At 38.9% G+C, this 13,464-nt stretch overlaps 1 protein-coding gene and 1 long non-coding RNA gene across 7 annotated transcripts in view; both read right to left on the bottom strand.

Moving 5' to 3' along the window:
- The window catches only part of LOC124861406 (NACHT, LRR and PYD domains-containing protein 4-like), a 328,592-nt gene that overhangs the window by 38,819 nt on the left and 276,309 nt on the right, over positions 1–13,464 (bottom strand). For 4 of the 6 annotated variants that reach the window (XM_047355138.1, XM_047355142.1, XM_047355141.1 and 1 more), the window contains exons 1-3: positions 9,207–9,328; positions 8,652–8,774; positions 8,454–8,567 (exon numbers count right to left, since the gene is read on the bottom strand). The exons of 1 other annotated variant lie outside the window; for it this stretch is intronic. In XM_047355138.1, the coding sequence (XP_047211094.1) occupies positions 8,454–8,567; positions 8,652–8,740 (203 nt within the window). In that variant the 5' untranslated portion in view covers positions 8,741–8,774; positions 9,207–9,328. Of the gene's footprint in view, positions 1–8,453; positions 8,568–8,651; positions 8,935–9,206; positions 9,329–13,464 lie in introns of those variants that run through there. One more of the 6 variants, XM_047355139.1, reaches the window with a different exon arrangement.
- Positions 6,484–6,933, bottom strand: LOC124861535. Its single transcript, XR_007036657.1, has 3 exons — positions 6,921–6,933; positions 6,749–6,799; positions 6,484–6,663 (listed from the first exon to the last, which is right to left on the bottom strand). It is a non-coding gene; the product is annotated as an uncharacterized LOC124861535 (long non-coding RNA).

Raw genomic sequence — 13,464 nt, 5'->3', positions numbered from 1 at the left:
CCCGGCTCGTTTAATATCGCTCTCATTTCAGCATCCAAATTCTCCTCCGCCGTCTGTCTGATGGACGTGTCTGACTGGGTCAGACGCTTGAATTGATGAGGGGAAATGAGAAACATCTTCTGCGATGTTCTGAGAGACATTATCTCCTGATGATTCCACCCACTAGATCACCGATCAAGGGTGCAAGAGCCGTTAAGATGGGCAGAATAAAACCACCTCGTTGCTTTTTGAGAGCCAACTGTTTAGTTTTTATCCCGGTTCTTTTATCACCCAACAATCTGATGATTTTTCTTTGTTTCTTCAATTGTCGGTGTTGAGAGGGGGATAGTTTAATGTTACCTTTTAGGATATTCAGTGCAATCTCGCACAGAGCCTGAATAAAGTCGGGAGAGCAGTGTGCGAGAATATCTTTACGTTTCTGTGGACAGGCCTGGTACAATGCTCTGAATAATGGTAAATTCCTTTTTATACGCGCTGACATGATGACTTACTTTGTTCTGGGTACGTACACAGCAGGCCACTGCTGAGGAAGTATCCCCGTCCTCAGTCTGAAATGTTCTGGGCAGGTAGGCGTAAAATCGATGATTAAATATCCATGAGCTTCTCTCGTTGCGTCTTCAAAACTCTCCAAGAAGAGACCCTTTTGAGATGGAAACATTTGGCGGGCTAGTATATTCAGCTGCAGCTTATCTCTCGGGTTCTTAAACAACACCATATAATTACAGTTCAAACTAATAGTGCGACTGAACTTTCCCTGATGAAATACATTCTGAGTCAACATCATAACACTCATATTACGATGGTGACGAAACTGGGTAAAGACCTTCATCACGTTTTCATCATCTGAGGCTTGAGCGATAACATCGTCTAGAATAATCAGATGATTCTGATCAGGAGGAAACAGGTTTTCATCTTCAAAAGAATGAGGCAATCCTTCCACAAAGGTAATATTTTTATTCATCTTCTGCAATTCAGCATACATGGGTTGAAAAGATGTGTAAATCCATACAATATTTTCTGGAACAATATCCATGACATGATTACAGTTTTGTAAAATACTTTTTACAAAGAAAGTTTTCCCGCAGCCGCTGGGTCCAACTATCATACATGAAAAAGGGACTCTAAATCTAGGATCAAAATCAATCTCCTGTAAATCCATGTGACTTTTTATTTTATTTCTTCCTCAACTCTAATAACCGAAAGGCAGAGTTGTCCCGTCAGAAAAAAGACGTCTCTTATCATACACCAGTCGAAACTTTTTAAGAAATGTCGCGTTTGTCAAACGGAATCTCTTTTTATCCCTCCTGATCGTGTGCTGAGGGATTTCAATGACACCCTCACTTGACCCCTGTAAGTAGCCCTCGACCAGCCCTTTGATGCTGTCAAAATTGACCCTCTCGCTGCATTCATGCGTCTGAGTGATGCCTTTAGCACGTATCATTACATTTTTACGGTTTTTGGTCTGGTATGCATAACTCTTGGGTCCTGTCGATGCAAACTCCGAAATGCTGTCACCATCTAACTCGTCAGTAAGATCACCCAGATAATTCCCCAATTCCAGAGGAGTTTCACCACTTTTTGTCACATAAATCAAACTGTCCGTGTCAATATAAATCAATCTGTCCTGTAACTTCTCCATGCTGCTGAGAAGTTTTAAACGTGCATAAGCGGTGGTGAATGCTGCTATAAACACATTATTTGTCTTACTTGGTGGATATATGACATGTTTATTGAAATTCCACTGCACTACACACATTTCAGGGTTGAAAAAATGAAAATAGTTAACCCTGTATTTACTCGAGAACATGAAGCTGAAAAAGTCTTCAGGGTTAGTGATGACTGTGGTCTGAGACAGATCACTTCTTTGCGCAAATTTCCCCCAAAAACTGTTTAAACACAATTTTGCAACCTGCCTTTTGGCAGGATTCATCTCGATTTTCTCAGGGTCTAATTGGATGCCCTGATGCAGTTTGTAGTCGCTTATATACTTTGACTTACTCTCCTGATCCACTGCATCAGATGGATAGCCTGAAGCCTCCTGCTTACCCTTTAAAAAGCAATGAATGTAACCTTTAAAGATTGTATCACTTCTCTTTTCAAAATGCCACACCTCTGTGATTTTAGCAAGACGATAACCACACTCCAACGCTTTACAGAATTCTACAGTGACCCAAACTCCGGTCAGAGCTCTTTCTTGATCATTATGCATGCAGGGACCTGACTGGTAATTTAATTCAGCGCATGAGCGGCAGAGAGTGAACACAAGTTTACCTTGGGATGTTCTGTAAGGTAAAACAGGGAACAACAGGTTACGTGGTGGGTAGACCACAGCTTTGATTATACCGAAGTAGCTGCTGGGGTCATCAAAATCTTTGTAAATGATGGTGGGGTGTCCGAGGGGAAAAACGCAGTTGGCGTTTACATAAGGGTACAGAGATGTGTAATCCACATAGTGTACAGTTTCATCCGGTTCCGCTGTGTACCTCAACTTCATAGGACAGGTGCGTCCACCATACAGAGCATCCCGGGGTGATAACGGTTCGGGTGCTTTAACTTTCTCAAGAAAGCTGATCACCCCTGGGTCTGATTTTTTCATTTCAATCCACTCATGCTCCCATATGACTTCGAGACGAAGGCCGTACACAGTTTGTAACACCTTGCTTCTCTCAACAGTGGCTGCGTAAAACTGTTCAAATGCGACCCCTCTCAACGGACACTTGTCATGAGGCATGTAACACTTTTTACAGCCGTGGAAAAAACAGCCATAAAATTCAAACGCAACTTTGACACCGTTAATCTCTGCATACCCATCCACTGAATATGGCCCGATTTTCTTTTCACCCCTATTTAATGCATGCTCGATAAATATGGCTCTGCTGTCTGCAATCCAGCCGAGCCATTGAATGGACGCGCTGGAGAACGTTTTACTGCTACGTCTGTAGTCCAGAGGTGATGGAATGGCTAAGGTTTGAGGAGGAAGGAAATTGGTTACAAAAACCTTCATGCAGGCTGATGCTATTGTGATACTTTTAAACGGATCCACACTTGTCTCCTTAAAGAACTCGTCTCTGAATTTTAAGCATCCTTGAAAAAGAATTTCAACGTCATTTTTACAATAACGAATAGCTTCTTTCTTAAAGTCAAAGACCTCTTTGCTCGCTTCTGTGTACCAGCTGCTAAACACCTGTTGTTCTTGAAGACTCATGCGTTCTACAGCGTAGCAGGATGGAGGAGGAAAAGCCCCTACATACTGGAGATGTTGTTCAGAGGAAAATAGGTGGGGGAAAAAACCCTTGCTTTGATCGGTAAAGCCTAACGCTTTCGGCATGGCACTAAGCTTCATGCACATGAAGGACAGGCTATCAATGTATTTTAACCTGTAATCAGGGTCGGTTAAACAGAGAACTTTACTCCCTACCATGACGATATGTGGTTTAATGCCTAACTGCAGCATTGCTGTGAGAATCAGGTAACCATCGTACCCCCGCGCATTGTGCGCTATTAAGGTGTAACCTTTGTACATTGGCCTCCTGAAATGCAGGAGAAATTTTTGGGTGCAATTCAGTCCATAAGCGTACCATTCATCACCTTTCAACGTTTTAGCACAGACCAGAAAGGGGGTATGCACGCCGCTGTCATTGACGAAGCATTCGAAATCATAAAAAATCAGTTTATCATCAAGCTGATTAATTGCACTGCAAGGCAGAATGTAACACTTATGATCATCGCATGTAATGTCTAGGCTGGGGGGTACATTTTCACCGCAAATACTGCATTTTACATTACACACGTGTGGTTTATTCGGTTTACTGATTGGAATAACGTATATCCGTTTGCATACTTTACACAGTTTTACCAATTCACAGTCACTCATAGGCCTTTCAGCACTATTTCTGATGCGCGGTTCCCTGTGTCTGCTGAAACATGAAGAATTACGACAGATTCTTTGACAGCCTGCACAGCTTACAGGATTGCTAATCTCTTGCATACATTTATATGTTCGACACACTGGACAATAACCTTCACAATGGTGTGTATTGGCATTCTGATAGCTGGCGTAACAGTAATTACAAATATATCTGCACCCCATAAAACCTTTGAGATTTTTTATCCCATAGTAATGACCTTGAAATAACAGCAAAAACAGAGGGTTTGAACGATCGGGGAAACTGGTCTCAAATTTACACAGAGCAGTAGAGCCCGTGGTTCTGTGAAACACTACAATTTTTCTCTTCAGAATGGTTTCAAATTTACCAATATCACTAAAAGTAACTGCTGTTTGCTCGTCGAGGCCTGCCTGATGCTGCCATCTCCTCCCCAGTTCTACAGCACGGTGATCAGTGAGCTCAGGGTCAGAGACGTGTGCGAGGCTGATTGCAAAACATAACTGATTACCGGTATTGTTTATAATATACAAATGACGCATTTTCTTATTAAACAGTTCACAGTCTAACGTTCCTGCAGCTTTACGCTTAGAACCTCCTGCTGGGTCATTAACAACCTGAAGAACAAATTCCATGTTATTATCTACAGGTATATTTGCATTCGATTGTACTAAATCGTCGAGGAAGTTTTCGAAAGCAGGCAGGATCATATTTCCATCATCTGTAACAGTAAATGTGATGTGACGATTGAGATTTTCACCCACTAATTCCAGCTGCACAACGTCGTTACGTCTGGTTAACGATCTCGCAGCGTCGGCTAATTCAATTATAATACGCATGATGTCTGTATAGAATGCTGCTAAATCTGGAACGTCACTTGGACAGGGCGGCGGTATGGTAAAAGGTCTCCTTATTTCATGGTTATTAAAATGTTCACGTTCAACCACAGCTGGAGGATCTCGCTCTATTTGATTAGAACTAACCGCTACTCCCGTATTAAAATTACCCCCGTGATGATCTGCGGAGTGTGACGTAGAGGGGGTATGATCATTTTCCTCAATGCTGCTGCTGCTGTGTGGAGACGGTTCGCTGTTCAAATCGGAAAGAGCCTGATTGATTACGTTTAAAACGTCACAGTGCCGATCTGCGGCGTGTGCAGGTGGATCATTTTCCTCAATGCTGCTGTGTGGAGACGGTTCGCTGTTCAAATCGGAAAGAGCCTGATTGATTACGTTTAAAACGTCACCGTGCTGATGTTCATTTATTAAATTTTCACTGTTAGCAGGAGATGCATTAACGGGGATTTCGTTAAGTTCATTAACTAAATTTCTTATTTCATCCAGGGCAAGTCTGATTACTTGATCAGAAATAACTGCTACGTCCGTATTAAAATGACCCCCGTGCCGATCTGCGGAGTGTGTCGTAGAGGGGTTATGATCATTTTGCTCAATGCTGTGTGGAGACGGTGTGCTATTTTCTTCTGCATTAACGGGAATTTCGTTAAGTTCATTAACTAAATTTCTTATTTCATCCAGGGCAAGTCTGATTCGGTTATCCATTTTCTATGAACATAAGAAACGAAAATAAAAAAAACTAACCTACAGAAAAAAAAAAAATAATAAAAAAACACAGTGATCAGTTCAGTTTAAAATCACCTTGATGTCACCAAAATGCTTCTTTAACAGAATCTGACATGCAGCCAGAAGCGTTAACGAAGAGGCCTTATTACGAAGATCCCGTGAGACTGTAGAGACTGTCTTCCTGCGCTGTCCAGGTCTCGATGAAATCTGTTCCACCATCAACGTCGCCTCTGGAAAAGATAAAGAAAAAAAATAAATAAAAAGATAATATATATATATATATATATATATATATTGAAATAATCACATTAAAGCTGAAAAAAAAAAAAAAAAAAAAAAAAAAAAAAAAAAAAAGGGGAATTAAAATTAATTCAGTATGTATGTATGAATTAAAACGTACCGTTCATTAATCCACTCACTAGCGTTGCTCTGCTTTGTAGCGCAAAGAGTCGCTGTCTTTTGGCCGGGGTTAAATATTCTGTAAAAACAGAAGACAATAAAAAGTTATCTTACGCTGCGCAGCACAGCGTTCATAAATAAAACGAAAAAATAGTTTTTAAAATACACAAGTTTTTTTTTTAATCTTACTCCGATTCTTTGCGGTAAAACCTGCAGATTTCACTTCTTGTTGGACTGAAACTGTGCCGTTCTGCTGAAAGCTGTCTTGATCTTTGAAAAGCGACCTTCTGGTGGGCGGATTTAATGTGGCATCTTTGGATGTATCTGTAAACAGGTTTATATGACATTTTTATTGAACTATGCTTAAAATACATATATATATATATATATATATATATTGTTTTTATTTAATTTTTATTTCCTTACCTTGCTCCTGCTCGACAACTATGTCTTCCACAGAGCTCTCAGTCGAATCTGTAAACAGTTTTATCTGAGGTTTAAAACAAAAGTCTCTAATAACACATAAATAAAATACATTCACTCTCAAAGAAAAACAGTTAGTTCTTAGGACTTACTTTCTGGAGGTGCCGGTAACTTATCCGGTGTGTCTTCAGGGGAAATGATGATAATTGGCGGAGGAGTATTCAAAGAATCTGTCGTAATTTCTGTGTTAGAAGAAAGTTCAGATGTAGTTGCGAGTTTTTCTTGTTTGGAGATAATTCGCCTTCTCAATTTAGAGTGTCTATTCCAGCCGCTAAATCCTCCAACTTGATCATTCGGGTTTACCTCTCTCATCAAATCTATAAATTGAAACATTGTCAAGGGTTAACTATAATATATATATATATATATATATATATATTATTGCATTTAACATTTACTTACCATAATCTGATTGTGTCAAGATGAAATCATCAAGGTCATCAGCGGTGGGTTCTATGACAAAGAAACAAACAAAAAAAAAATATATATATATATATATATATATAAACAATATATATAAACAAAAAATTGAGAACATTCACATGCATTTAATGATACTTACTTACTTACTTACGTTTTAAGATGTCATTGTGCTTTTGTGAATTATCAGAAGAAGAAGCCACAATTTCCGGGTTTCCTGAAATATTTACCGACATTTTTTCTTGTCAGTACTGGTATTTTTCAATGTAACAAGTGTTATGGTTCAAAGACATTCAGCATTTGAAGACCCTGACACTGAGGTTAGCCAGTGAAACAGAGCCCCCAACATTTACACACAGTATTTTATACCAGAACATGACAGTGTTATCTCAACTGCAAAGACTATGTTTTTAAGACCAAAACCCTTCTTGAGTTCAAAGGTGATATGTTATCTAAGAAACAGACGTAACTGCCCCTTCCTGACATCGCCCCTAACAGTTGTAACCCCCTGTAACTCTAAGATGAAAAAGTAAAAATGTTTTTTAGAAAAGCTACAGGTAACTTAAATTATCATTCCTTTTTCCTAAAATGGAGTCTCTCATGATTCAAAAACAAACACATCATTGGTAGTCAATTTGTAACTTGGAAACAGTATACTGATGTTCTTTTTTTTTTCTGTTAATCTGATATTCGTCTTACCTATTTCAGCTGCCTATGTTTTTAAGACCAAAACCCTTCTTGAGTTCAAATGTGATATGTTATCTAAGAAACAGACGTAACTGCCCCTTTCCTGACATTGCCCCTAACAGTTGTAACCCCCTGTAACTCTAAGATGAAAAAGTAAAAATGTTTTTTAGAAAAGCTACAGGTAACTTAAATTATCATTCCTTTTTCCTAAAATGGAGTCTCTCATGATTCAAAAACAAACACATCATTGCTAGTCAATTTGTAACTTGGAAACAGTATACTGATGTTCTTTTTTTTTTTTCTGTTAATCTGATATTCGTCTTACCTATTTTCAGCTGCTTTTCCAGTATGTTGACGCAGAAGCTGAAGGTTTTTCTCGTTCCATCGATGTAGTGAAGCACAATTTTTTTTTATTTACTTTTTTAGGTCTTTTCTATTTTGAACGGATTTAGACTGGCTCATATATTCAACAAATAGGTCCTGCTGTAAAGCAAAAATTAACTTACAATTCTGTCAGGTTACACAGTTCCTTTATTAGGATTTCATGTGATAGGTCAACATTAAGTTGATTATACCTTTAAAAATATAAAAGGATGCATGTCTTTTTTTTGTTTTTTAGATGTATTAACGCCTGAAAAAAACATACAGATTATTAATAACACCCTTAAACACACCCCTGTGTGTTTTATTGGCTCATTTAAGGCCTTCCCCGTAACACCCTTAAACACACCCCTGTGTTTTAATTGACTCATTTAAGGTATCGCCCCTAATGACGACAACCAATCAACATCCACTGTTACGCCCCTTGGACACACCCCCTGCCCACATGGCAACCACATGGCGCCCATATGCCCCCCACCGGAAGTCCCGCCCTCACCGGAAGTCCCGCCCACCTGTCAAAATGTTTGATGGAAGGGTGCACTTAAATTCTCTCTCTCATTAATATGTTGGAATGAAGTTAGTTTCAACTAATTAGTTTGAACATTTAGAAACAGCTCACCTGTTTGCAGTTGAACGTTGATCTGATTTAAATAAAATAAGTTCATCCTTTGACATGTTGCTCTTTAAGGACACACAGCTGGGTTCAGGTCCAGGTTGTGGTTCTGATTGTTTCCTGTGAATAAAGATGGTTTGGTGATGTGAGAGCTGAGCTCTGACATGGAGAAGAGTCCTGGACAGTTAGAGATGGTGATCTGACCTCTGAACTTTGCTCTGGTCCTCATGTTCTCCACACAGAGTGGTTTTAGAGGGAGGGACTCTGTCCTCTCTGTCCTCACACTGATCCATGCTGCTCAGTTCACATCAGCTCACACACATGGAGCTGCAGCCAAGAACACACATGATGAAGATACATTTTCATTCACTGACACACACCTGTAGCTACAAATGAACAGTCTAGGTAGTTGTTGTTCCTCTATTCCAGAAACAAAGATTGTGACACTAAACCATATTTAACATTAATAATAGAAAGAACAGATTGTTGGACGTTTGTTAGAGATGAAAAGATTGTTTCAATCAATGAAATTATTATGAAGCTGTTAGTTTAGTGAAAAACAAACATCAGCTGCTCATCATGTTGACTGTTTCAGACAATAATCTAATAATCCTGTAGATGTTCCTTCATATACAGTAAAACTAAAACTTGGTTCTGAAATAAGAGGAGAACATGTTCTCCAAACACCAGAGAGCAGAAACACACTGTTAAATTATTAAAGTTCAAATCAACTTTAACGATGAAACAAAGTAAACTTACGGTTTCTTTAAGCAAGACAGAGAACAGAAGAAGACTTGAAGAAAACAGACTCTGAGGCAGCAGAGCAGCTTCCTGGAACCAGTCAGAACTTCACCTGAGATGGAGGCGGAGCCTAAAGAGACAGGTTGGAGAAGGGACAGTAACCATGACAACAGTCCAACTGCTTTCATTTTGGACATTCAGGGACATTCTGACTTTATTTATTACAACTAACCAACATAAAGACAGATGATCCCATCCAGCAGGAGAAGGAATTTAATTAAATAATGAACTTCCTCCTTCATGAAAATATTGATTAATTGATGTGAGTGAATTTGGTTGGGAATTATAAATGATGAATTATGATTTTAATTATATATATAATTATATACATATTCATAATCATAAAATAATAATTACACAACACTAACATACAGATTGACTTTAACTAGAATCTTCAGACCATCACATTCAATTAATTTAACATGACTCTAATAAAGCAACACCAAACATTGACACGTAAATCTCAACTGATGTCAGAGGATTAATAAATCAACAACAAGGCAACACTGGCAAAGAGTCTGAAACTAAATTATATTTAACAGGTGAAAACTGAAAGAGCAGCTCAATGTTTGAGCTAAACGATAGAAAAACAAGTTGTTGAAGGAATGAAGAGATTCCAGTTTGACTTTAAAGTCTGACTGAAGGAGCTGCAGGATCCCAGACTGTAGATCCTGATCAGTCAGACTGTTTCCTGCTGCAGCTGCTCAATAAAACCAGTTCAAATACTAAAGCAGAATAAACACTGAACATCGGAAACGACTTTATTTCACAGGCAGCTACGTACAATTCATACATGGACTGTTTTAACCTGAAAATCCATTTACCTTAACATGTATTTTATACAGAAATAGAAAAACATATTTTACAGCAAAGCAACAAACATTTTCCAGAGTTTCTAAAAGTAACTGAATAAACAGACCAGGGATCAGAAGCCTTTAGAAACAACATTCTCTAGCCTCAGTCCTGCTGAACAAACTTTCCTGGAAGCACAAAAGCTACAAGAGATGTTCAGATGTTTCAGAGAAGAGATCGTTGCTGAAGTACAAACATGGACAAGGACAGAAGAAGACAGCAGAGGCCCTGAATGTTGCTGGAGATTCAGCTGGAAGCAAAGTTCACAAGTTAGAAATTAAAGGAACATCATCTCTGACCCTGAAGGAAGATCTGGAAGAATTAAGAGGATCATTAATTATATAACCTGGTGTATCAGTGATGTTTATGGTCTGAATACTAAGAACCTCTCCTTCTTTCTCTGATCTTTCAGCTCATCATTCACAGCAGGAGGAGAATAAAAGTTGGTCCTCAATTTAGATTTAGAGAGATCCAGCAGAACCTCGATTTATCACAGCTGGTAAAGCAGAACCTGAATGATTTTGTGATGCTTGCTGTTGTTGTTAATGAACACTTAAATAATCTGTCTTGCTCTGACCAGTCCACCACTCCACCTCCCAGTTAGACAAGCAGCTTGATTATGAAAATATAGACGAGGAACAGATTCATCTCGTCATCATCAGTGACCACACACCAGTAACACCAGTAACTCTCACAGTGCTATAATGGTTTACCACCAGAAACCTTTTTTTCCTTTCTCAACAACCCTTCAAACAAGAGATTAACACCCATCCTGATCAATGTTCTAACAGTGATGTGCAGAATCCAACTAATGGTTCCCCCCGAGGAGACAACCAGACTTCCTTGTGTTTCTTTTTTCAGTCGACTGAACGCGGTTCATAATATTTTTATCCTTTTTTGCTGAAGGACCGCTCCTGGAGCAGCATCGTGGATGTGTGTGTAGCTCAAAACCTTTGTTCCTGATCGAGAGAAGGCGTCACGGGATGCTTTAATACAAGTTTCTATTGAATGTTGGTGTTTTCACTGTGTTTTGAAGGTAAATTTGTGCTTTCAACTGGTCGATTTTTTATCAACCTCGAGTAAGAGTTGGATTATTGAAGTTAATCAGAATAATCCCACAGTTGAGTCTTGAGCTGCTGCGTCTGATCATTCCTTTGTCTCATCCCTGTTACTCTCCCTCTTCTCCCTGCTGGTTTCCCTGGTGAGTTTTGTTCTATTGTTTGAACCAGTTAACCATCAGCTGACCAGCAGCTAGGAGCTAACCTGCTTGTTCGTTAACCAGTCGTTAGGTTGGCCTGGCTCTTGGTCGCTGATGGCTGCAGGTCCAAACAACCTCATCTACCTGGATAACAGCCCATAGATGTCCACTGTTGCTTCCACATTGCAAATCAACCCAAAGCTTTGACTATTCCCATCTTCATCCATAAGTTGCTGGTTTGATTTCTATTACTGCTCAGTGTTGACTCCATAATAATTGGTTGATTTTTGCAGGAAATTATTTTCTTTAATAAATGTTCACATAGAAAAAGAGAAGCTGTTTGTGTTTATTTTATATGAAAGTAATTTGCTGTCAATAAAACTAGAGCTCGAATCACTCTTTTGGTTAAGGATTTAATACAGTTACATTTAGCATGATTTTAGCTAATAATCATTAAATATGTATAACAATTATCAAATTATAATTATTAAAAAGTGCTAGTAGCCCAATAATAATTCATTTTGACCGGAATCTTCAGACCATCACACTCACTCAGTTTAAAATATGAAGCATTTTAACAGGAAAGCAACTTCAAACATTTACAAGTTAGTCTCAACTGATGTCACAGATTAATAAATCAACAACAACAAGGCAACACTGACAAAGACTCTGAAACTAAATGATATTTAACATGTGAAAACTCAAAGAACAGCTCAGTGTTTGAGATGCTCTGTCAACAGAAAGTCAAACAAGCTGCTGAAGGAATGAAGCGATTCCAGTTTGACTGAAGGATTTGCAGGATCCCAGACTGTAGATCCTCATCAGTTAGAAGAAGTTTAGCTGTGACAAAAATGTTTCAGAAGATGATGAAGATCTGCCATTAGAATAGATGATGGATGCAGTTTAATGTTGTTTAGCTGAAATATTCAAGGTCTTCTCTGAAGGAAACACTGTCTGGATGGAAGCACATGCTGCTCTTAAACCTGTATATATATCCAAGGATTGATTGATTGTTTATTTACACTAATCCATCCTCCCAAACCAGCAGAGATGCTGGAGTTTGAACTAAGTTCTAATAACAAGGTGGATATTCTCTGCAGCATCCATGATTAGTAAAAACCACTTTATTCTTGATTTATCTGATCCCAGAACAGTTTTCACTGTTCCCAGTTTGTCCAACATAGCTTTGGTTCAGAGAAGAAGGCGGCATTAAAATTTGAAACATTCAGCAGAAGGTTAGAGGTCAAATGAGCTGATAAATCTGAAGCAGCAGTTTGTCTTCATTTAGTTAATGTGATTGATGCAGTGTGTGACTCTGACCAGCAGAGGGAGACATTACATTTATTACGGTAGGTAATGTTTTTTAAATTCAGTCTGTTAGAAACAACTGAGACAAGAATCATTCAGGTTTCCTGAAACATCCTGATAAGAAGAAACAACAAGAGTCCAACAAGATCCATTTCCTTAAAGCACAAAGCATCAGAACCACCTGCGTAGCTCCACCTCTAATAACCCTGCAGGCTGACTGGACCGCTACAGAACCTGAGTCAGGAGGTGGGACTAAACAGCTGCTGAGACTCTGAGCTGCAGGACAGAAATGTTGAAGTTAGTTCAGTTTGTCACAGACAGGTTCAGATGAGGAAAATGCTTCACAGACATGTTGATCTCTTCCAACGTTTGACTCCTAAGGAATCATTCCAGGCAGTTTCCCAGCAGCTCAGCTGCAGCACAACCATGTCTCAAAGCTTCACTCTACAGGTGAAAATGTCCCTTAGAACTTAGTTCAAACTCCAACATCTCTGCTGGTTTGGGAGGATGGATTAGTGTAAATAAACAATCAATCAATCCTTGGATATATTTACAGGTTTAAGAGCAGCATGTGCTTCCATCCAGGCAGTGTTTCCTTCAGAGAAGACCTTGAATATTACAGCTAAACAACATTAAACTGCATCCATCATCTATTCTAATGGCAGATCTTCTAACATCATCTTCAGAAACATGTTCTTCACAGCTAAACTTCTTCTGTTTCTCTCTTTTAAAGCAGTTTTATTGCTCCTTAAAGGGATGATTAAAGCAACCTGTGAAGACAAAGTCAAACACGTCTCACAACGACCAGCCTCTAGGATCAGTTCCTGCAAACAGGTTTTTCTGGGTTTCCTTCATAGT

Source organism: Girardinichthys multiradiatus, chromosome 24 (assembly GCF_021462225.1).
Source record: "Girardinichthys multiradiatus isolate DD_20200921_A chromosome 24, DD_fGirMul_XY1, whole genome shotgun sequence".
Taxonomy (NCBI): Eukaryota; Metazoa; Chordata; class Actinopteri; order Cyprinodontiformes; family Goodeidae; genus Girardinichthys; species Girardinichthys multiradiatus.
The sequence above is the reverse complement of the archived record's forward strand: the minus strand, read 5'-3'. Positions and strand labels throughout refer to the sequence as shown.